Source organism: Salvelinus namaycush, chromosome 18, assembly GCF_016432855.1.
Source record: "Salvelinus namaycush isolate Seneca chromosome 18, SaNama_1.0, whole genome shotgun sequence".
In the NCBI taxonomy this organism is placed as follows: domain Eukaryota; kingdom Metazoa; phylum Chordata; class Actinopteri; order Salmoniformes; family Salmonidae; genus Salvelinus; species Salvelinus namaycush.
Genome location: NC_052324.1, coordinates 42,039,460 through 42,065,286, shown reverse-complemented (window position 1 = coordinate 42,065,286; position 25,827 = coordinate 42,039,460). Strand labels below are relative to the sequence as shown.

Genomic DNA, 25,827 nt, shown 5'->3' with positions numbered 1-25,827 from the left:
CATAGCGTTTCACACAGGGGAACGACATAGCGTTTCACACGGGGAACGACATAGCGTTTCACACAGGGGAACGACATAGCGTTTCACACGGGGAACGACATAGCGTTTCACACAGGGGAACGACATAGCGTTTCACACGGGGAACGACATAGCGTTTCACACGGGGAACGACATAGCGTTTCACACGGGGAACGACATAGCGTTTCACACGGGGAACGACATAGCGTTTCACACGGGGAACGACATAGCGTTTCACACGGGGAACGACATAGCGTTTCACACGGGGAACGACATAGCGTTTCACACGGGGAACGACATAGCGTTTCACACGGGGAACGACATAGCGTTTCACACGGGGAACGACATAGCGTTTCACACGGGGAACGACATAGCGTTTCACACGGGGAACGACATAGCGTTTCACACGGGGAACGACATAGCGTTTCACACGGGGAACGACATAGCGTTTCACACGGGGAACGACATAGCGTTTCACACGGGGAACGACATAGCGTTTCACACGGGGAACGACATAGCGTTTCACACGGGGGAACGACATAGCGTTTCACACGGGGGAACGACATAGCGTTTCACACGGGGGAACGACATAGCGTTTCACACGGGGGAACGACATAGCGTTTCACACGGGGGAACGACATAGCGTTTCACACGGGGGAACGACATAGCGTTTCACACAGGGGAACGACATAGCGTTTCACACAGGGGAACGACATAGCGTTTCACACGGGGAACGACATAGCGTTTCACACGGGGAACGACATAGCGTTTCACACGGGGAACGACATAGCGTTTCACACAGGGGAACGACATAGCGTTTCACACAGGGGAACGACATAGCGTTTCACACAGGGGAACGACATAGCGTTTCACACAGGGGAACGACATAGCGTTTCACACAGGGGAACGACATAGCGTTTCACACAGGGGAACGACATAGCGTTTCACACAGGGGAACGACATAGCGTTTCACACGGGGAACGACATAGCGTTTCACACGGGGAACGACATAGCGTTTCACACGGGGAACGACATAGCGTTTCACACAGGGGATGACATAGCGTTTCACACAGGGGATGACATAGCGTTTCACACAGGGAACGACAGTACCCAGCCTGTCCTGGCCTTGCCTCAGTGTGCCAACCCTAACCCCAAGCCACATGTGACTCATCTTCACTGGGAAAGAAGAAGGTCATGCATCTGTCCTGCAGCCATACTGAGAATCTCTGTTTCTCACTGTGTGCGTGTGGGTGGAGGGGTTGGGTTGTATTAAGCAGAAAAAGACTCATTGCAAGAATGTCCAATAAAGTCTTCTTCTTCTTGGTTTTAGGAGCTCCTCTTCATGTATTGACTGGGATTCGGGTGGAATTGGGCCCAAAGTAACCCTGGTACAAACATGTAATATATTTAAGCAATAGGGAATCTCGGGGCTTTGTGGTATTATATGGCCAATATACCACGGCTAAGGGCTGTTCTTGGCACAACGCAACACGGAGTCCCTGGATACAGTCATTAGCCGTGGTATATTTGGCCATATACCACAAAGTCCCCAGATGCCTTATTGCTATTATAACTGGCTACCAACCTAATTACAGCAGTACAAGGAAATGCTCTGTCACACCCGTGGTATACGGTCTGAAATAGCAACGGGTGTCAGCCAATCAGCATTCAGGGCTCAAACCACCCAGCTTATAATATATGATAATATATCATAATATAAGTGTACCTTAATGAGTGGCGTTCTGCCAAAGAAGAAACCAAACAGGTAGGCCATTATGTCATTGCATATCACTATGGAGATGGGGACGATGAACCTGGAAAACAACATTCAAGATGTAAACATTGTCAAAGATTTGGAAAAACTGTTTAGCGGTTATAGACACCGCTTATATACAGATTGAATATACAGAGCCACTATCGTAACTACCGCACCATACCAGGCAGGCTACCGCCCTACCGCAACATACCAGGCAGGCTACCGCCCTACCGCAACATACCAGGCAGGCTACCGCCCTACCGCAACATACCTGGCAGGCTACCGCCCTACCGCAACATACCTGGTAGGCTACCGCCCTACCGCAACATACCTGGTAGGCTACCGCCCTACCGCTACATACCTGGTAGGCTACCGCCCTACCGCTACATACCTGGTAGGCTACCGCCCTACCGCTACATACCTGGTAGGCTACCGCCCTACCGCTACATACCTGGTAGGCTACCGCCCTACCGCTACATACCTGGTAGGCTACCGCCCTACCGCAACATACCTGGTAGGCTACCGCCCTACCGCAACATACCTGGTAGGCTACCGCCCTACCGCAACATACCTGGTAGGCTACCGCCCTACCGCAACATACCTGGTAGGCTACCGCCCTACCGCAACATACCTGGTAGGCTACCGCCCTACCGCAACATACCTGGTAGGCTACCGCCCTACCGCAACATACCTGGTAGGCTACCGCCCTACCGCAACATACCTGGTAGGCTACCGCCCTACCGCAACATACCTGGTAGGCTACCGCCCTACCGCAACATACCTGGTAGGCTACCGCCCTACCGCAACATACCTGGTAGGCTACCGCCCTACCGCAACATACCTGGTAGGCTACCGCCCTACCGCAACATACCTGGTAGGCTACCGCCCTACCGCAACATACCTGGTAGGCTACCGCCCTACCGTAACATACCTGGTAGGCTACCGCCCTACCGTAACATACCTGGTAGGCTACCGCCCTACCGTAACATACCTGGTAGGCTACCGCCCTACCGTAACATACCTGGTAGGCTACCGCCCTACCGTAACATACCTGGTAGGCTACCGCCCTACCGTAACATACCTGGTAGGCTACCGCCCTACCGTAACATACCTGGTAGGCTACCGCCCTACCGTAACATACCTGGTAGGCTACCGCCCTACCGTAACATACCTGGTAGGCTACCGCCCTACCGTAACATACCTGTTAGGCTACCGCCCTACCGTAACATACCTGGTAGGCTACCGCCCTACCGTAACATACCTGGTAGGCTACCGCCCTACCGTAACATACCTGGTAGGCTACCGCCCTACCGTAACATACCTGGTAGGCTACCGCCCTACCGTAACATACCTGGTAGGCTACCGCCCTACCGTAACATACCTGGTAGGCTACCGCCCTACCGTAACATACCTGGTAGACTACCGCCCTACCGTAACATACCTGGTAGGCTACCGCCCTACCGTAACATACCTGGTAGGCTACCGCTACATACCTGGCAGGCTACCGCCCTACCGTAACATATCTGGTAGGCTACCGCCCTACCGTAACATACCTGGTAGACTACTGCTTTGCACCCCATGACAAAATGTGTAGAATTGCAGGAAATAAGCTTTAAACGTGCAACATTCTCTTCACCAACAAGATAGGTTTGAACAGTTTGTGTCATGAACAGTGGCACGAGCTGGGGGCGGGGGGGAGCGGGTGTTCCCCAATGCTGGAATGTTTGTCCGGGCAGTGTTTTAACGTCACACTAAAACCTACTCTGGGGCTGAGAGTTTATTTAGGATTAAAGCAGGATTCTTAGGACCTTTTCTGAGATGTTTCTTTGTGGAACCGGGCCCTGGTCTGTCTGGGCGCGATGTTTCTTTGTGGATACGGGCCCTGGTCTGTCTGGGCGCGATGTTTCTTTGTGGATACGGGCCCTGGTCTGTCTGGGCGCGATGTTTCTTTGTGGATACGGGCCCTGGTCTGTCTGGGCGCGATGTTTCTTTGTGGATACGGGCCCTGGTCTGTCTGGGCGCGATGTTTCTTTGTGGATACGGGCCCTGGTCTGTCTGGGCGCGATGTTTCTTTGTGACCAGAAACACTGATGCTGTGTCAAGGCTCTACGCTGACCTTTTTTTAAACAAGGAGCATGTGCGCTGACCTAAGTTGGAAAATGTAGGCGCACAATGACAAATATTTGGCGTAATAAAGCTACAATCTGGTGCACTGGGGCTCCTAAATAAAAATTGTCAGGTCGCACAGCAAAATATTTTGTGAGTAAAATGGTCGCACTGTAGAGCCCTGTGTGTGTGTGTGTGTGTGTGTGTGTGTGTTTCTTACCAGATCATTCCTTCAAACAGGTTCTGAATGACTAAGTGAGACTGTGTCACCACGATCAGGAGGGTTACATGGGTCCACGCAAACTGGAGGGGTAAACCACACACACACACACACACACGTTAGTGGTGGGGAATGAGTACAGAGAGAAGTATACAGACAGGCTACAGATCTACAGTACCTCGATATAGTCAGTCCACTACTACTGACATCTACCACATTAATGACACAATGCTAGGCGGATGAAGATGCCTTTTACAAAGCAGGCTAGCAATGTGTGTGTGTGTTCGACGTACTGTAAATATAACACATAGCTGATCCTTTACGTTAAAAAGACACAGAGGTGATGGATGGAAACATTCAAATACAACATATTTGTGGAGGTCTGTGTGTGAGGGGAGAAAAACAAGCTATGCTGTAATCTAGAATGTTCTCTTGCGCCAGACCTAGTATAGTACAGCTGGTTCTACTGGCTATGTTTCAAGCAGCATCCTACTCCCTATGTAGTCAACTACTTTTTAATAAACCGTAACAGAGTGGTAAAACGTAGTGCACTACATTGGGAATAGTGTGCCATTTGTTAAGTAGCCTGGTTACCATTCTGTTTGTGCCATCATGCCACGCCATATATACAAGGAAGTGGAATGTTAGCACAAACAGTTCTGGTGCCCAGGCTATGCAGCATGGTGGATGGTATGCAGCATGGTGGATGGTATGCAGTGTGCAGTATGGTAGATGGTATGCAGTATGGTGGATGGTATGCAGTGTGCAGTACGGTGGATGGTATGCATTGTGCAGTACGGTGGATGGTATGCATTGTGTAGTATGGTAGATGGTATGCAGTGTGCAGTACGGTGGATGGTATGCAGTGTGCAGTACGGTGGATGGTATGCAGTGTGCAGTACGGTGGATGGTATGCAGTGTGCAGTACGGTGGATGGTATGCAGTGTGCAGTACGGTGGAAGGTATGCAGTGTGCAGTACGGTGGATGGTATGCAGTGTGCAGTACGGTGGATGGTATGCAGTGTGCAGTACGGTGGATGGTATGCAGTACGGTGGATGGTATGCAGTGTGCAGTACGGTGGATGGTATGCAGTGTGCAGTACGGTGGATGGTGTGCAGTATGGTGGATGGTATGCAGTGTGCAGTATGGTGGATGGTGTGCAGCGTGCAGTATGGTGGATGGTATGCAGCGTGCAGTATGGTATGCGGTGTGCAGTATGGTATGCAGTGTGCAGTATGGTGGATGGTATGCAGTGTGCAGTATGGTGGATGGTATGCAGCATGCAGTATGGTGGATGGTCTGCAGTGTGCAGTATGGTATGCAGTGTGCAGTATGGTGGATGGTATGCAGTGTGCAGTATGGTGGAAGGTATGCAGTGTGCAGTACGGTGGATGGTATGCAGTGTGCAGTACGGTGGATGGTATGCAGTGTGCAGTACGGTGGATGGTATGCAGTACGGTGGATGGTATGCAGTGTGCAGTACGGTGGATGGTGTGCAGTATGGTGGATGGTATGCAGTGTGCAGTATGGTGGATGGTGTGCAGCATGGTGGATGGTATGCAGCGTGCAGTATGGTGGATGGTATGCGGTGTGCAGTATGGTATGCGGTGTGCAGTATGGTATGCAGTGTGCAGTATGGTGGATGGTATGCAGTGTGCAGTATGGTGGATGGTCTGCAGTGTGCAGTATGGTGGATGGTCTGCAGTGTGCAGTATGGTGGATGGTCTGCAGTGTGCAGTATGGTGGATGGTATGCAGTATGGTGGATGGTATGCAGTATGGTGGATGGTATGCAGTATGGTGGATGGTATGCAGTATGGTGGATGGTATGCAGTATGGTGGATGGTATGCAGTATGGTGGATGGTATGCAGTATGTTGGATGGTATGCAGTATGTTGGATGGTATGCAGTATGTTGGATGGTATGCAGTATGTTGGATGGTATGCAGTATGGTATGCGGTGTGCAGTATGGTATGCAGTGTGCAGTACGGTGGATGGTAAGCAGCGTGCAGTACGGTGGATGGTAAGCAGCGTGCAGTACGGTGGATGTATGCAGTGTGCAGTACGGTGGATGGTATGCAGTGTGCAGTATGGTGGATGGTATGCAGTGTGCAGTATGGTGGATGGTATGCAGTGTGCAGTATGGTGGATGGTATGCAGTGTGCAGTATGGTGGATGGTATGCAGTATGGTGGATGGTAAGCAGCGTGCAGTACGGTGGATGGTATGCAGTGTGCAGTATGGTGGATGGTATGCAGCGTGCAGTATGGTGGATGGTATGCAGCGTGCAGTATGGTGGATGGTATGCGGTGTGCAGTATGGTATGCGGTGTGCAGTATGGTATGCGGTGTGCAGTATGGTGGATGGTCTGCAGTGTGCAGTATGGTGGATGGTCTGCAGTGTGCAGTATGGTGGATGGTATGCAGTGTGCAGTATGGTGGATGGTATGCAGTGTGCAGTATGGTGGATGGTATGCAGTGTGCAGTATGGTGGATGGTATGCAGTATGCAGTGTGCAGTATGGTGGATGGTATGCAGTATGGTGGGTGGTATGCAGTATGGTGGGTGGTATGCAGTATGGTGGATGGTATGCAGTATGGTGGATGGTATGCAGTGTGCAGTATGGTGGATGGTATGCAGTGTGCAGTATGGTGGATGGTATGCAGTGTGCAGTATGGTGGATGGTATGCAGTGTGCAGTATGGTGGATGGTATGCAGTACGGTGAATGGTATGCAGTGTGCAGTACGGTGGATGGTATGCAGTATGGTGGATGGTATGCAGTGTGCAGTACGGTGAATGGTATGCAGTGTGCAGTACGGTGGATGGTGTGCAGTATGGTGGATGGTATGCAGTATGGTGGATGGTATGCAGTGTGCAGTATGGTGAATGGTGTGCAGTATGGTGAATGGTATGCAGTATGGTGGATGGTATGCAGTATGGTGGATGGTAATCAGCGTGCAGTATGGTGGATGGTATGCAGCGAGCAGTATGGTGAATGGTATGCAGTGTGCAGTATGGTGAATGGTATGCAGTGTGCAGTATGGTGGATGGTATGCAGTGTGCAGTATGGTGGATGGTATGCAGTACGGTGAATGGTATGCAGCGTGCAGTACGGTGGATGGTATGCAGCGTGCAGTACGGTGGATGGTATGCAGCGTGCAGTACGGTGGATGGTATGCAGCGTGCAGTACGGTGGATGGTATGCAGCGTGCAGTACGGTGGATGGTATGCAGCGTGCAGTACGGTGGATGGTATGCAGCGTGCAGTACGGTGGATGGTATGCAGTGTGCAGTATGGTGGATGGTATGCAGCGTGCAGTATGGTGGATGGTATGCAGTACGGTGGATGGTATGCAGTGTGCAGTATGGTGGATGGTATGCAGCGTGCAGTATGGTGGATGGTATGCAGTACGGTGGATGGTATGCAGTGTGCAGTATGGTGGATGGTATGCAGCGTGCAGTATGGTGGATGGTATGCAGTGTGCGGTATGGTGGATGGTATGCAGCGTGCAGTACGGTGGATGGTATGCAGCGTGCAGTATGGTGGATGGTATGCAGTGTGCAGTATGGTGGATGGTATGCAGCGTACAGTATGGTGGATGGTATGCAGTGTGCAGTACGGTGGATGGTGTGCAGGATGGTATGCAGTATGGTGGATGGTATGCAGTGTGGTGGATGGTATGCAGTGTGGTGGATGGTGTGCAGTACGGTGGATGGTGTGCAGTGTGGTGGATGGTGTGCAGTACGGTGTATGGTATGCAGTGTGCAGTATGGTGGATGGTATGCAGTGTGCAGTATGGTGGATGGTATGCAGTATGCAGTGTGCAGTATGGTGGATGGTATGCAGTATGGTGGGTGGTATGCAGTATGGTGGGTGGTATGCAGTATGGTGGATGGTATGCAGTATGGTGGATGGTATGCAGTGTGCAGTATGGTGGATGGTATGCAGTGTGCAGTATGGTGGATGGTATGCAGTACGGTGAATGGTATGCAGTGTGCAGTACGGTGGATGGTATGCAGTATGGTGGATGGTATGCAGTGTGCAGTACGGTGAATGGTATGCAGTGTGCAGTACGGTGGATGGTGTGCAGTATGGTGGATGGTATGCAGTATGGTGGATGGTATGCAGTGTGCAGTATGGTGAATGGTGTGCAGTATGGTGAATGGTATGCAGTATGGTGGATGGTATGCAGTATGGTGGATGGTAATCAGCGTGCAGTATGGTGGATGGTATGCAGCGAGCAGTATGGTGAATGGTATGCAGTGTGCAGTATGGTGAATGGTATGCAGTGTGCAGTATGGTGGATGGTATGCAGTGTGCAGTATGGTGGATGGTATGCAGTACGGTGAATGGTATGCAGCGTGCAGTACGGTGGATGGTATGCAGCGTGCAGTACGGTGGATGGTATGCAGCGTGCAGTACGGTGGATGGTATGCAGCGTGCAGTACGGTGGATGGTATGCAGCGTGCAGTACGGTGGATGGTATGCAGCGTGCAGTACGGTGGATGGTATGCAGCGTGCAGTACGGTGGATGGTATGCAGCGTGCAGTACGGTGGATGGTATGCAGCGTGCAGTACGGTGGATGGTATGCAGTGTGCAGTATGGTGGATGGTATGCAGCGTGCAGTATGGTGGATGGTATGCAGTACGGTGGATGGTATGCAGTGTGCAGTATGGTGGATGGTATGCAGCGTGCAGTATGGTGGATGGTATGCAGTACGGTGGATGGTATGCAGTGTGCAGTATGGTGGATGGTATGCAGCGTGCAGTATGGTGGATGGTATGCAGTGTGCGGTATGGTGGATGGTATGCAGCGTGCAGTACGGTGGATGGTATGCAGCGTGCAGTATGGTGGATGGTATGCAGCGTGCAGTATGGTGGATGGTATGCAGCGTACAGTATGGTGGATGGTATGCAGTGTGCAGTACGGTGGATGGTGTGCAGGATGGTATGCAGTATGGTGGATGGTATGCAGTGTGGTGGATGGTGTGCAGTATGGTGGATGGTGTGCAGTACGGTGGATGGTGTGCAGTGTGGTGGATGGTGTGCAGTACGGTGTATGGTATGCAGTGTGCAGTATGGTGGATGGTGTGCAGTATGGTGGATGGTGTGCAGTGTGGTGGATGGTATGCAGTGTGCAGTACGGTGGATGGTATGCAGTGTGCAGTATGGTGGATGGTATGCAGTGTGCAGTATGGTGGATGGTATGCAGTACGGTGAATGGTATGCAGTGTGCAGTACGGTGGATGGTATGCAGTATGGTGGATGGTATGCAGTGTGCAGTACGGTGAATGGTATGCAGTGTGCAGTACGGTGGATGGTGTGCAGTATGGTGGATGGTATGCAGTATGGTGGATGGTATGCAGTGTGCAGTATGGTGAATGGTGTGCAGTATGGTGAATGGTATGCAGTATGGTGGATGGTAATCAGCGTGCAGTATGGTGGATGGTATGCAGCGAGCAGTATGGTGAATGGTATGCAGTGTGCAGTATGGTGAATGGTATGCAGTGTGCAGTATGGTGGATGGTATGCAGTGTGCAGTATGGTGGATGGTATGCAGTACGGTGAATGGTATGCAGCGTGCAGTACGGTGGATGGTATGCAGCGTGCAGTACGGTGGATGGTATGCAGCGTGCAGTACGGTGGATGGTATGCAGCGTGCAGTACGGTGGATGGTATGCAGCGTGCAGTACGGTGGATGGTATGCAGCGTGCAGTACGGTGGATGGTATGCAGCGTGCAGTACGGTGGATGGTATGCAGTGTGCAGTATGGTGGATGGTATGCAGCGTGCAGTATGGTGGATGGTATGCAGTACGGTGGATGGTATGCAGTGTGCAGTATGGTGGATGGTATGCAGCGTGCAGTATGGTGGATGGTATGCAGTACGGTGGATGGTATGCAGTGTGCAGTATGGTGGATGGTATGCAGCGTGCAGTATGGTGGATGGTATGCAGTGTGCGGTATGGTGGATGGTATGCAGCGTGCAGTACGGTGGATGGTATGCAGCGTGCAGTATGGTGGATGGTATGCAGTGTGCAGTATGGTGGATGGTATGCAGCGTACAGTATGGTGGATGGTATGCAGTGTGCAGTACGGTGGATGGTGTGCAGGATGGTATGCAGTATGGTGGATGGTATGCAGTGTGGTGGATGGTGTGCAGTATGGTGGATGGTGTGCAGTACGGTGGATGGTGTGCAGTGTGGTGGATGGTGTGCAGTACGGTGTATGGTATGCAGTGTGCAGTATGGTGGATGGTGTGCAGTATGGTGGATGGTGTGCAGTGTGGTGGATGGTATGCAGTGTGCAGTACGGTGGATGGTATGCAGTGTGCAGTATGGTGGATGGTATGCAGTGTGCAGTACGGTGGATGGTGTGCAGTGTGGTGGATGGTATGCAGTGTGCAGTACGGTGTATGGTATGCAGTGTGCAGTGTGGTGGATGGTGTGCAGTGTGGTGGATGGTATGCAGTGTGGTGGATGGTATGCAGTGTGCAGTGTGGTGTATGGTATGCAGTGTGCAGTATGGTGGATGGTATGCAGTGTGGTGGATGGTGTGCAGTATGGTGGATGGTGTGCAGTGTGGTGGATGGTATGCAGTGAGCAGTACGGTGGATGGTATGCAGTGTGCAGTATGATGGCGGTCAGTCACTGGTTCCAGGGTTACTTGGCTCATACACACCATATAAAACTGCAGACGGTATTGTTTCTTCACTAGACTCAGAACAAACATGCAGAAACCTGTGAAAGATCAAACAACTTGCGGTCAGTTTCTCTGTGTGGGGGGCATCATCATCATCACACCCATATATTGCTGAGTCGTATGACCATTGTCACACTGAGTTGTCAAGACAGAACAACCTGACGTGGATCCAGGCTAATAGAATATAATTTGTGCTGAAGGCGTCGATTAAAACGTTCATCGCGTCTCGGGGTTTCGCCACATAAAGCAGCCAATGGGGATTTCCTGGGGAGAGGTGTAATCGAGTCGCCGGGCAGATTGCGTCTGTTTCAGCAGATCCCTGGATTTTAACTGGCTGTGACAGACAGTCACAGTGCTCCCAGCCAGGGTCAAGCCAATGAATCTGACAACAGGGCCCCTATTCAAAGTGTCTCAGATCAGGTCCTCTATCTTTATTCATTGTGATCTAAAAAGGAAAAACAGACCGTAGAGATCAGCCCTCCTACTGTGAGACGCTTTGTGAATATGATCCCAGGTCAGGTTTATACCAATCTAATGCACCACTCCTACTGTGAGACGCTTTGTGAATATGATCCCAGGTCAGGTTTATACCAATATAATGCACCACTCCTACTGTGAGATGCTTTGTGAATATGATCCCAGGTCAGGTTTATACCAATCTAATGCAGCACTCCTACTGTGAGATGCTTTGTGAATATGATCCCAGGTCAGGTTTATACCAATATAATGCTTTAGGAGTGTATGAGTGGGACGTGACACAACTCACTAAATGGGAGGATCCTAAAGGGACGAGTGTGCTGATTCTTGCTGTCCCAAATGGTACTGTAATCCCTTTACAGTGCACTACTTTTCACCAGGACTCATAGGACTCTGGCCATAAGAAGTGCACTACTCCAGGACCCAGAGGACTCTGGCCATAAGAAGGGCACTATATGGAACAGGGTGCCATCCGGGACACAAAGTGGATATAAATACCTTCTCATCTCGATCGTGATCTGAAACTGTGGTTTGGGCCAATCAGCTGCAGCTATAAAAACAGTTTTAAAAAGGTAATAAAACCACAAACGTTTATTAGCCAGTAAATCCAGTAATATTAAACTACGTTCTATAGACCTAACAACATTTATACTTCAACAGCTGTTTAGTTAATTTTTTTGTATTTATGTATTATGGATCCCCATTAGCTGCTGCCAAAGCTGCAGCTACTCTTCCTGGGTTCCAGCAAAATGAAGGCAGTTTATACCATTTTAAAACATTACAATACATTCACAGATTTCACAACACACTGTGTGTCCTCAGGCCCCTACTCCACCACTACCACATATCTACAGTACTAAATCCATGTGTATGTATAGTGCGTATACAATCAGGCCTTTATGGTAGAGTGGCCAGACTGAAGCCAATCCTCAGTAAAAAGGCAGATGACAGCCCGCTTTGAATTTGCCAAAAGACACCTAAAGGACCCTCAGAACATGAGAAACAAGATTCTCTGGTCTGATGAAACCAAGATTAAACTATTTGGCCTGAACGTCAACTGTCACGTCTGGAGGAAACCTGGCACCATCCCTACGGTGAAGCATAGTGGTGGCAGCATCATGCTGTGGGGATGTTTTTCAGCAGCAGGGACTTGGAGACTAGTCAGGATCGAGGGAAAAATGAACAGAGCAAAGTACAGAGAGATCCTTGATGAAAACCTGCTTCAGAGCGCTCAGGACCTCAGGCTGGGGCGACGGTTCACCTTCCAACAGGACAACGACCCTAAGCACACAGTCAAGACAACGCAGGAGTGACTTCGGGACAAGTCTCTGAATGTCCTTGAGTGGCCCAGCCAGAGCCCTGAATTGAACCCGATCAAACATCTCTGGAGAGACCTGAAAATAGCTGTGCAGCAACACTCCCCATCCAACCTGACAGAACTTGAGAGGATCTGCAGAGAGGAATGGGAGAAACTCCCCAAATACAGGTGTGCCAAGCTTGTAGCGTCATACCCCAAGAGTAAAGGGTCTGAATACTTATGTAAATGTGATTTCATTTTAAAACATTTATTTTTATACTTTTGCAAAAAGTTTTTGCTTTGTCATTATGGGCTATTGTGTGTAGATTGAGGGGGGGGACAATTTAATACTTTACAGCCTTATTCTAAAATGTAACAAAATGTGGAAAAATGTCAAGGGGTCTGAATACTTTCCTAATGAGCTGTCTTCTATATTAAGACAGAGGCTCACCTGCCAGGTAGAGAGTGAAGGAGATGAAGCGATGGTATCGGACCAGGAACTGGAGTGAATCCTCTCTCTGAACCAACGCACCAAAATACTCCGCCAATGTCTCACCATAGAAGAAATAATTCACACAAATCAGGAAGTACCTGGAAGACAACAAAGAAGAATACTATGAATATGTAGTTCTCTCTTTAATGTGTGTGTGTTTTGCATCACATAGGCCCTATTTATTCAGTATCAATCACTTCACACAAATCAAGAAGTAACCTAAAGTACCTGGAAAGGATATTCTAATCCTTCCATTGGTTTAATGTGTGTTTTTTACCTCAACATATTTGTTGAGTATCAAGGTTAGAGTTTCATGGCAGTGGCCTTTGCTCAGGGTTGGCTTAACTGGTGTGTTTGTTGGTGAGCGTGCCAAGGTTATTATAGTAAACAAAAACTGAAACCAAAATTAGAAAAACTATTTTGTAAACTGAAATAAAATAAGAAAAACATTTGAAAGATAAAAATGTGCACAAAATCTGCTCTGCTGTACAGAAATGTAAAACTCAAAGGGGAGAGGGGCACTCCATATTCACACTATTACCTGCAGAATAACATTAGTCAGCATTTTAGACAGAGAGGCAGAGCAGAGGGAGGAGAGCGAGAGAACGTAGGGAAAGAGAGAGAGACCGTCGGGAAACAGAGAGAGAGAGAGACCGTAGGGAAACATAAAAAGAGAGAGCGAGAGAGACAGACCGTAGGGAAACAAAGAGAGAGAGCGAGACCTTAGGGAAAGAGAGAAACCATAGGGAAACAGATATATTAGACCCTAGGGAGAGAGAGAGAGAGACCGTAGGGAGACAGAAAGAGCGAGCGAGAACGTAGGAAATAGTAAGAGAAAGATGGGTGAAAGAGGGGAAAAAACAGAGACCTACTTAATGTAACCTTTAAACGCTTTAACCTCCTTTAAAGGCTGTGTGTTACAGGAGAGATTGAGACAGAGATACACTGAACAAAAATATAAACGCAACATGTAAACTGTTGGTCTCATGTTGCATGAGCTGAAACAAAATATCCCAGAAATGTTTTACATAAGCACAAAAAGCTTATTTTTCCTCAAATGTTGTGCATAAATTTGTTTACATCCCTGTTCGTGAGTATTTCTCCTTCGCCAAGATAATCCATCCACCTGACAGGTGTGGCATATCAAGAATATGATTAAACAGCATGATCATTACACAGCTGCACCTTGTGCTGGGGACAATAAAAGGCCACTCTAAAATGTATAGTTTTGTCACATAAGACAACGCCACTGATGTCTCAAGTTGAGGGAGCGTGGAATTGGCATGCTGACTGCAGGAATGTCCACCAGAGCTGTTGCCAGAGAACTGAATGTTGGCCACTGGTACACTGTAGTCGTGTGCTCTTCACGGATGAATCCCTGTTTCAACTGTCCGTGGCCGATGGCGTGTATGGCGTTGTGTAGGCGAGCGGTTTGCTGATGTCAACGGTGTGAACAGAGTGCCCCGTGGTGGGGTTATGGTATGGGCAGGTATAAGCTACGGACAACGAACACAATTGCATTTAAATCAATGGAAATTTGAATGCACGGAGATACCGTGACGAGATCCTGAGGCCCATTGTTGTGCCATTCATCCACCGCCATCACCTCATGTTTCAGCATGATAATGCACGGCCCCATGTCGCAAGGGTCTGTACACAATAACTGGAAGCTGAACATGTCCCAGTTCTTCCTTGAACTGCATAATCACCAGACAGGTCACCCATTGAGCATGTTCGGGATGCTCTGGATCGACTTGTACGACAGCATGTTCCAGTTCCCGCCAATATCCAGCAAACTTTACACAGCCATTGAAGAGGAGTGGGACAACATTCCACAGGACACAATCAACAGCCTGATCAACTCTATGTGAAGGAGATGTGTCGCGCTGCATCAGGCAAATGGTCACACCAGATACTGACGGGTTTTGTCATTCATTCCTCTACCTTTAAAAAAAAAAAATCTGTCACCAACAGATGCATATCTGTATTCCCAGTCATATGAAATCCATAGATTAGGACCTAATTTATTCATTTTAATTGACTGATTTCCTCATATGAACTGTAACTCAGTAAAATCTTTGAAATTGTTGCATGTTGCGTTTATATTTTTCTTCAGTGTAGATACAATGTCCTCACCAGCTGAGTGTCCTGAACCAAGGCAACTCGTAGGAATGGTAGACTCTGTAGCCGATATCTATGATCTCCTGAAAACACTTGATCTGGATGGTCATCACCTACCAAGGAGAGAGAATCACATGGAGTTACCACTGGTCACCACCTACCTACCCAGGAAGAGTTACCACTGGTTACCACCTACCTACCCAGGAAGAGTTAACACTGGTTACCACCTACCTACCCAGGAAGAGTTAACACTGGTCACCACCCACCTATCCAGGAAGAGTTACCACTGGTTACCACTGGTTGCCACCCACCTACCCAGGAAGAGTTACCACTGGTTACCACTGGTTACCACCCACCTACCCAGGAAGAGTTAACACTGGTTACCACCTACCTATCCAGGAAGAGTTAACACTGGTTACCACTGGTTACCACCCACCTACCCAGGAAGAGTTACCACTGGTTACCACCTACCCACCCAGGAAGAGTTACCACTGGTTACCACCTACCTACCCAGGAAGAGTTACCACTGGTTACCACCCACCTACCCAGGAAGAGTTACCACTGGTTACCACCCACCTACCCAGGAAGAGTTACCACTGGTTACCACCTACCTACCCAGGAAGAATTACCACTGGTTACCACCTACCTACCCAGGAAGAATTACCACTGGTTACCACCTACCTACCCAGGAAGAGTTACCACTGGTTACCACCTACCTACCCAGGAAGAGTTACCACTGGTTACCACCTACCCACCCAGGAAGAGTTACCACTGGTTACCACCTACCCACCCAGGAAGAGTTACCACTGGTTACCACCCACCTACCCAGGAGGAGTTACCACTGGTCACCACCTACCTACCCAGGAAGAGTTACCACTGGTTACCACCCACCTACCCAGGAGGAGTTACCACCCACCTACCCAGGAGGAGTTACCACTGGTTACCACCTACCTACCCAGGAGGAGTTACCACTGGTTACCACCCACCTACCCAGGAGGAGTTACCACTGGTTACCACCTACCTACCCAGGAGGAGTTACCACCCACCTACCCAGGAGGAGTTACCACTGGTTACCACCCACCTACCCAGGAGGAGTTACCACTGGTTACCACCTACCTACCAAGGAGGAGTTACCACTGGTCACCACCTACCTACCCAGGAAGAGTTACCACTGGTTACCACCTACCTACCCAGGAGGAGTTACCACTGGTTACCACCTACCCACCCAGGAAGAGTTACCACTGGTTACCACCTACCTACCCAGGAGGAGTTACCACTGGTTACCACCTACCTACCCAGGAGGAGTTACCACTGGTTACCACCTACCCACCCAGGAAGAGTTACCACTGGTTACCACCTACCCACCCAGGAAGAGTTACCACTGGTCACCACCTACCTACCCAGGAGGAGTTACCACTGGTTACCACCTACCTACCCAGGAGGAGTTACCACCTACCCACCCAGGAAGAGTTACCACTGGTTACCACCTACCCACCCAGGAAGAGTTACCACTGGTTACCACCTACCTACCCAGGAGGAGTTACCACTGGTCACCACCTACCTACCCAGGAGGAGTTACCACTGGTTACCACCCACCTACCCAGGAGGAGTTACCACTGGTTACCACCTACCCAGGAGGAGTTACCACTGGTTACCACCTACCTACCCAGGAAGAATTACCACTGGTTACCACCTACCTACCCAGGAGGAGTTACCACTGGTTACCACCTACCTACCCAGGAAGAGTTACCACTGGTCACCACCTACCCACCCAGGAGGAGTTACCACTGTGGTGTACCACTAATATGAGCATGGTGTTATAAAGCCACGTACCACTAATATGAGCATGGTGTTATAAAGCCACATACCACTAATATGAACATGGTGTTATAAAGCCACGTACCACTAATATGAACATGGTGTTATAAAGCCACGTACCACTAATATGAGCATGTTGTTATAAAGCCACGTACCACTAATATGAGCATGTTGTTATAAAGCCACATACCACTACTATGAGCATGACGGGTCCCAGGTAGATCACCATAAAGAATCCTGAAATCATGGCCAGAGACAGAACCCCTCGGATCCACCAGTTCTTCCATCTGGAAACACAACACAGATACACATCAATACACACACAGACACACACAGACACACACATCAATACACACACAGACACACATCAATACACACACAGACACACATCAATACACACACAGACACACATCAATACACACACAGACACACATCAATACACACACAGACACACATCAATACACACACAGACACACATCAATACACACACAGACACACATCAATACACACAGATATACATAGATACACATCAATACACACAGATACACATCAACACACACAGATACACATCAATACACACACAGATACACATCAACACACACAGATACACATCAATACACACACAGATACACATTGACATATCAAGACGTTTTCGTCTTTGAGCTTCTAGTCATGAAATCTATGCAGCCTTTTATAGCTACTGTTTACAGGCCTTCTGGGCCGTATACAGCGTTCCTCACTGCGCTCCTATTGGACCTTGTAGTCATGGCAGATAATATTCAAATGTTTGGTGACTTCAATATTCACATGGAAAAGTCCACAGACCCACTCCAAAAGGCTTTTCGGAGCCATCATCAACTCAGTGGGTTTTGTCCAACATGTCTTCGGACCTATGCATTGCCACAGTCATACTCTGGACCTAGTTTTGTCCCGTGGAATAAATATTGTGGATCTACATGTTTTTCCTCATAATCCTGGACTGTGGGACCACCATCATATTACGTTTGCAATCGCAACAAATAATCTGCTCAGACCCCAACTAAGGATGATCAAAAGCTGTGCTATAAATTCTCAGACAACCCAAAGATTCCTAGATGCCCTTCCAGACTCCTTCCACCTACCCAATGACGTCAGAGTACAAAAATCAGTTAACCACCTAACCGAGTATCTACATTTAACCTTGAGTAATACCCTAGACACAGTTGCACCCCTAAAAACCCCAAAAACATTTGTCACAAGAAATTATCTCCTCGCTATACAGAAAATACAAGAGCCCTGAAGCAAGCTTCCAGAATTTTTTTACGGAAATGTCGCTCCACCAAACTGAAAGTCTTCCGACAGGCTTGGAAAGATCGTGACGTGCAATATCAAAGAGCCATCACTTAAGCTCGATTAGCCTATTTTTCCAACCTAATTGAGGAGAATAAGAACAATCCAAAATGTAATTTTGATACTGTCGCAAAGCTAACTAAAAAGAATCATTCCCCAAGAGACGATGGCTTTCACTTCAGCAGTGATAATTTCATGAACTTCTTCAACGAAAAGATCATGATCATTAGAAAGCAAATTACAGACTCCTCTTTGAATCTGAATATTTCTCCAAAGCTTAGTTGTCCTGAGTCTGCACAGAACTGCCAGGATCTCAGATCAAATGGGGACACTCAAGTTTTTTTAGTACTATATCTCTTCACATTGATGAAAATAATCATGGCCTTTAAACCGTCAAGCTGCATACTGGACTCTATTCCAACTAAACTACTGAAAGAGCTACTTCCTGTGCTTGGCCCTCCTATGTTGATCATAATAAATAGCTCTCTATCCACCGGATGTGTACCAAACTCACTAAAAGTGGCAGTAATAAAGCCTCTTGAAAAAGCCAAAGCTTGACTCTGATTTTTATTTTTTTTTAAGTATTAAAATTGGCCTATATCGAATCTCCCTGTTTTTGAAAAAGCTGTTATGCAGCAACTCACTGCCTTCCGGAAGACAAATAATCTATACGAAACACTTCAGTCTGGTTTCAGACCCCATCATATTACTGAGACTGCGCTCGTAAAAGGTAGTAAATTACCATTTAATGGCGTCAGACCAAGGCTCTGCATCTGTCCTTGTGCTCCTAGACCTTAGTGCCGCTTCTGACAACATCCATCACCACATTCTTTTGGAGAGACTGGAAACCCTAATTGGTCTACACGGACAAGTTCTGGCCTGGTTTAGATCTTATCTGTCGGAAAGATATCAGTTTCTCTGTGGCTGGTTTGTCCTCTGACAAATCAATTGTAAGTTTCGGTGTTCATCAAGGTTCCGTTTTAGGACCAATATTGTTTTCACTATATAGGTCATTCGGAAACATAATGTTAAGTTTCACTGCTATGCGGACGATACACAGCTGTACATTTCGATGAAACATAGTGAAGCCCCAAAATTGGACTCCCTGGAAGCCTGTGTTTCAGACATAAGGAAGTGGATGGCGGCAATTTTTAAAACTCTTAAACTCGGACAAAACAGAGGTTCTAGTTCTAGGTCCCAAGAAACAAAGAGATCTTCTGTTGGATCTGACAATTAATCTTGATGGTTGTACAGTCGTCTCAAATAAAACTGAAGGACTTCGGCGTTACTCTGGACCCTGATCTCTCTTTTGACGAACATATCAAGACTGTTTCAAGGACAGCTTTTTTCCATCTACGTAACATTGCAAAAATCTGAAGATTTCTGCCCAAAAATTGAGAAAAATGTATGAATGCTTTTGTCACTTCCTGATTAGACTACTGCAATGCTATACTCTCCGGCTACCCGGATAAAGCACTAAATAAACTTCAGTTAGTGCTAAATACAGCTGCTAGAATCTTGACTAGAACCCCCAAAAATGTGATCATATTACTCCAGTGCTAGCCTCTCTACACTGGCTTCCTGTTAAGGCTAGGACTGATTTCAAGGTTTTACTGCTAACCTACAAAGCGTTACATGGGCTTGCTCCTACCTATCTTTCCGAGTTGGTCCTGCCGTACATACCTACACGTACGCTACGGTCACAAGACGCAGGCCTCCTTATTGTCCCTAGAATTTCTAAGCAAACAGCTGGAGGCAGGGCTTTCTCCTATAGAGCTACATTTTTATGGAATGGTCTGCCTATCCATGTGATAAAGGTCGAGACCGAGTCTGCATCTAAGTCTTTTGTTTGTTTGTTTGTCTATTGTTGTGACTTAGATGAAGATCTGGTTGAGAGAATGCCACACGTGGTCCCGTGTGGCTCACTTGGTAGAGCATGGCGCTTGCAACGCCAGGGTTGTGGGTTCAATTCCCACGGGGGGACCAGGGTTCAATTCCCACGGGGGGACCAGGATGAATATGTATGAACTTTCCAATTTGTAAGTCGCTCTGGATAAGAGCGTCTGCTAAATGACTTAAATGTAAATGTAAATGTAAGAGTGTGCAAAGCTATCAAGGCAAAGGGTTTGCTATTTGAAGAATCGCAAATATAAAATATATTTGGATTTGTTTCAAAAAAAAGTTGGTTACTACATGATTCCATATGTGTTATTTCATAGTTTTGATGTCTTTACTGTTATTCTACAATGTAAAAAATAGTAAAAAAGAACCCTTGAATGAGCAGCTGTTCTAAAACTGTGTATTCGTCCATTAAGTTGTTTCAACTGGTACCGGGGGACCTTCAGACGAGTCGCGAGGCCTGTGGGGCATCCTAGAGCAAAACAACGTAGGTGTTCATGAGAGTCTCACCTTTCCACAGTGTGTAGCCCAAACTGTTCGGACGCTCCAGCCAGAAGTTGGCAGATCGGCTTCAGACGAGTCCCAAATGCTTGTGGTAGTCGTAGACCAAGACAGGGAGCACCATCGTGTTTGTGAGAGTCATCTTTCCATAGAGGGGTCATAATAGTTTGTAAGCCAAATCGTTCAGACGCTACAGATGATTTTGTGAGAAGACTGATTTTCTGGATTTCTCATGGTCTGACAAACACCGCTTTAGCTCGGCCACCTTTCTCCAGATGCAGAATATCGACAGAGCTGAGGATTGAGACTCATCCAGAAAATGCAGAAAATGCAGAAAAAAACCCACACTATTTCTTGCTTGGGGATTGTTTTATTATGCTAATTAGATTTCCGCGGGGGTGTGGACATCGACCTTAGGGGGTTTTAACGCACATTCCCGCCTCAACTTCCTGTTGAGACACTGAAGTGTGTGTGTGTGTGTTACCTGGGGTTGAGGCCCTCCACAGCCCTGTTGAGGAACTGTGGAGTGTTGTCTACTGTGGAGGGAGGAACGTCTGGTGTGCCTGCTTTAGGCTCATTGTCTCCATCTCCCTCTCCTCCAGCCTCACCAAGCAGACCCAGTCTGTCCTCTCCATCTCCTCCAGCCTCACCAAGCAGACCCAGTCTGTCCTCTCCATCTCCATCTCCTCCAGCCTCACCAAGCAGACCCAGTCTGTCCTCTCCATCTCCCTCTCCTCCAGCCTCACCAGGCAGACCCAGTCTGTCTTCTCCAGCTGCCTCCTAACACACACACGATATGGAGAGCGTTAGACTAGAATACTAGTGTGTCAGCACAAAGAAAACCAACAATGATGCTATACTGAACCAAAATATAAAAACGCAACGCGTAAAAAAAGATCCCATTTCCATACGCACAAAAAGCATATTTATTTCCAATTTTGCGCACAAATTTGTTTTACATCCCTGTTAGTGAGTATTTCTCCTTTGCCAAGATAATCCATCCATCTGACAGGTCTGGCATATCAAGACGCTGATTAAAAAGCATTATCATTACACAGGTGCGCCTTGTGCTGGGGACAATAAAAGGCTACTCTAAAATGTGCAGTTTTGTCACACAACACAATGCCACAGATGTCTCAAGTTGAGGGAGCCTACAATTGGCATGCTGACTACAGGAATGTCCACCAGAGCTGTTGTCAGAGAATTTAATGTTGATTTCTCTACCATAAGCCGCCTCCAACGTTGTTTTAGAGAATATGGCAGTACGTTCAACTGGCCTCACAACCACAGACCACGTGTAACCATGCCAGCCAAGGACTTCCACATCTAGTTTCTTCACCTGTGGGATCGTCTGAGACCAGCCACACAGACAGCTGATGAAACGGAGAAGTATTTTTGTCTGTAATAAAGCCCTCATTCTGATTGGCTGGGCCTGGCTCCCCAGTGGGTTGGCCTATGCCCTCCCAGGCCCACCCATGGCTGCTAATTACTTTATTTCAATTGACTGATTTCCTTATATGAACTCTTAACTTCCTGTTGAACGTGGGACGAGGGAGAGCTCGGGTTTGTTGTTTTGGAAAGTTCTTAGCAGCTAGCTAACTTCTTAGTTTGGATCCCGCTAACAGTCTGCATCAGTTGCTGGGACTGCTATTCTCTGTCCAGTGATCCTGCCGACCAAGGCCGGGGCGGAGGAGGAGGAGCTATTTGACGTAGCAGCTAGCCTAGCTGCTAGCTAGCTGCCTATCAAGCTAGCGGGGTTTGAGGGCTTGAACGCAGCCCGCAACGCAGTTAGCCATTGTGGCTGGGACCACAGATTGTCCCGGGTTTGTGGCTGTCTAGAGCCCTGTTGTTAATGCATTAAACAAAGCATGTGTCCATGTATGCTGATGATTCAACCAGCTACGCATCAGCAACCACAGCTAATGAAGTCACTGAAACCCTTAAAGAGTTGCAGTCTGTTTTGGAATGGGTGGCCAGTAATAAACTGTTCCTGAACATCCCTAAAACTAAGAGCATTGTATTTGGTACAAATCATTCCTTAAGTTCTAGACCTCAGCTGAATCTGGTAATGAATGGTGTGGCTGTTGAACAAGTTGAGGAGACTAAATCACTTAGATTGTAAACTGTCATGGTCAAAACATATAGATTCAATGGTTGTAAAGATGGGGAGAGGTCTCTGTAATAAAGAGATTTTGACACCACACTCCCCAAAAGCAAGTCCTGCAGGCTCTAGTTCCGTCTTATCTTTGATTATTGTCCAGTCGTGTGGTCCAGTGCTGCAAGGAAAGACCTAGTTAAGCTGCAGCTGGCCCAGAACAGAGCGGCACGTATTGCTCTTCATTGTAATCAGAGGGCTGATATTAATACTATGCATGACAGTCTCTCTTGGCTAAGAGTTGAGGAGAGACTGTTTCTTATAAAAAGATGTGATGCAGTCAATGTGTAGAAAATCCCAAATTGTTTGCAGAGTCAATTTACACACAGCTCTGTCAAACACACTTACCCCACTAGACATGCCACCAGGGGTCTTTTCACAGTCCCCACATCCAGAACAAATTCAAGAAAGCGTACAGTATTATATAGAGCCTTAGTGTATGGAACTCCCTTCCATCTCATATTGCTCAAATGAACTGCAAACCTGGTTTCAAATAACAGATAAAGCAACACCTCACGGCACAACGCCTCTCCCTTATTTGACTTAGTTTGTGTGTATGTATTGACATGTGGGCTACGTACATCTTATACAATTTTTTAATTGATGTAGTTCTGTCCTTGAGCTGTTCTTGTCTATTAATGTTCTGTATTATGGCATGTTTCCTGTTTTGTGTGGACCCCAGGAAGAGTAGCTGCTGTTTATGCAACAGCTACTGGGGATCCTAATAAAATACCAACAGCTCTAGAAAGAGGCCTGAGATCCCGAGCTGGAATTCTGAGTTGGATGACCATTCAAAGATGGGGGTTTCCCCAACGGCAACGCCAACGGAAGGTAGGTTTCCCCCATTTGTCTTGAAGTTGCACTGAAGTCTGAATTCTGAGATTCCAGAGTTCCCAACGGCAACGGAAGGTAGGCTTCTTCACCGCGTCAAAACACCAATTTACAATGAGCTGGTGACCGTGTGCATTTTGAAAACCTGAATGTTATAATACACGTCTTTACCTTGCTTCAAAGTAGCCAATTAGATCTCTTTTCTCTAAATTTCAAAATTGATATTTTCTTCTCTGTCATGTGAAACCGCTTGCATGTGCTGTGCCCTTTAGAAATCAGTGTTTTCTCGCTAATTGCATTATGGAATGAACATGTCACACTTAGCCTTCTTACTCTGCATTGTGCACATTACTGAGCTTATAATGTTAAAAAATAGTTTATTCATATTTGAATCTGTCGCTTTGCTTTTTAAGTGTTTTTTTTTTTTGGCCTAGGCCCACTGGTTGTATGAATTAGGGATCTATCATCCCACACCTGTCTCAGAGTCTGTTTGGAATAGGCTATTTATTTCTCCACAAGCTGACCAATAGAATAGGTAGACTAAACTTTTCTACTATAGTAGATTGACACAGGCTAGTGATTTTGCTGTTCGTTACTCGTCCTGTTGGCTGAGGAAAAGTAAAAAATGTGGACAGTTCTTCTAACACGTTCAAAGTTCACATTAGAATTCCTTAAGAAGAAACGCACATCATTGTATCCTAAACTTTTATGTTAATACAAATGACCATATTCTAAATGAATTACCATATTCTAAATGAATTACCATATTCTAAATGCTTTTTGAATGACCATATTCTAAATGAATTACCATATTCTAAATGTGATTTCTGTCATTCTGAGCACCGTGGGTGGACGCCCTAATCCGGTTACGCATCCAAAACATACGGGTCCGGTACATTTCTCGAATGTCTGGTAAATTAAAAAAGGTTGCCGGTCAAACTGTCCAGCGCCACATTTTCCTAACGGAAACCCTGGCAGGTACGTACATGAAGGTAAAGGACTAGGCATTAGGATAGATAATAATAAGGTATTTGAAGTAGATATGTACATGAAGGTAAAGGACTAGGCATTAGGATAGATAATAATAAGGTATTTGAGGTAGATATGTACATGAAGGTAAAGTGACTAGGCATTAGGATAGATAATAACAAGGTATTTGAGGTAGATACAGTCAGGGTTGCAAAATTCCGTGAAATTTTTATAAAATTCCCTGGTTTTCCAGAAATTCTGGTTGGAGGATTCCGGATTTTAAAAAATAAAATGTTTTGTGGTTGCATTTAACTGACGAAAATGCTGTTATAAGAAGCTATCAAAGGCCACCGAATGAGAGAAGTGGGTGCTCAGTTTCCCACTAATAATTACCAGTTCGGCGGGGGACCATTCAACTGTATTTTTCCCCAGTCGTATGTGGTAAATTCCCACTTGGTTACGAATGCACTATATCTCCTTCAGTGTCAGATGCTCACTTGTGACTCTCATAAAGGGGGGGTGTGTCTCCAGGGTAACATGATGGGTTGTTCCGTAAGTACGTGCAACACAGGGTTCATTGACCAATTCATTGAAAACTTGGTCTTTGGCTTGCTTATATAGAGCGTGTACTACCAATTTACCCTGTAAATAATGTAATGTGTAATGGATGCAAGAGGGAAGTTCCTAACGTGGCGCAAGCACTTTCACGAGGTGCTGAAACCCCCTATTCTCAACCACCGAGAATGGTTTATCGACGCGGATATGCGCCCTAAGACTGTACAAAATGTATTTTAAAACGGAATAGCCCGAAATGTTTTTTTTTCAGCTCAAATTTACTCAAGAGGCATAGTGGGCATAGCCTATAGTGTTTTTACGTAGTAAATATATATATATTTTTTTATCTATTCATTCGGGTTCACAGTGCGGACCAAACTGAGGTCCCTGTAACAAACGGTTTGGTACGAATATGTGTACCGTTACACCCCTAGTTAACCTGCGAGATCACACAGTCATCCGGAACAACAGGGCCTTTCATGCAAGACTCAGGGTCGAATTCCTCGAAGCGAGGATAAAAGGCCTTCAGCTCGTTAGGGAGTTCTACATCACTGGGCACCTCATGACTCAGAGCTGTAGTACA

General features: G+C 47.1%; 1 protein-coding gene across 1 annotated transcript in view; it reads right to left on the bottom strand.

The window, feature by feature from the left end:
* Nucleotides 1–25,827, bottom strand: part of cds1 (CDP-diacylglycerol synthase (phosphatidate cytidylyltransferase) 1) — a 51,893-nt gene that overhangs the window by 9,701 nt on the left and 16,365 nt on the right. The window contains exons 3-9 of the mRNA XM_039013835.1: nt 21,219–21,514; nt 17,196–17,292; nt 15,203–15,300; nt 13,025–13,164; nt 10,779–10,837; nt 4,101–4,183; nt 1,745–1,832 (exon numbers count right to left, since the gene is read on the bottom strand). Coding sequence (XP_038869763.1) covers nt 1,745–1,832; nt 4,101–4,183; nt 10,779–10,837; nt 13,025–13,164; nt 15,203–15,300; nt 17,196–17,292; nt 21,219–21,514 — 861 coding nt within the window. The remainder of the gene's footprint in view (nt 1–1,744; nt 1,833–4,100; nt 4,184–10,778; nt 10,838–13,024; nt 13,165–15,202; nt 15,301–17,195; nt 17,293–21,218; nt 21,515–25,827) is intronic.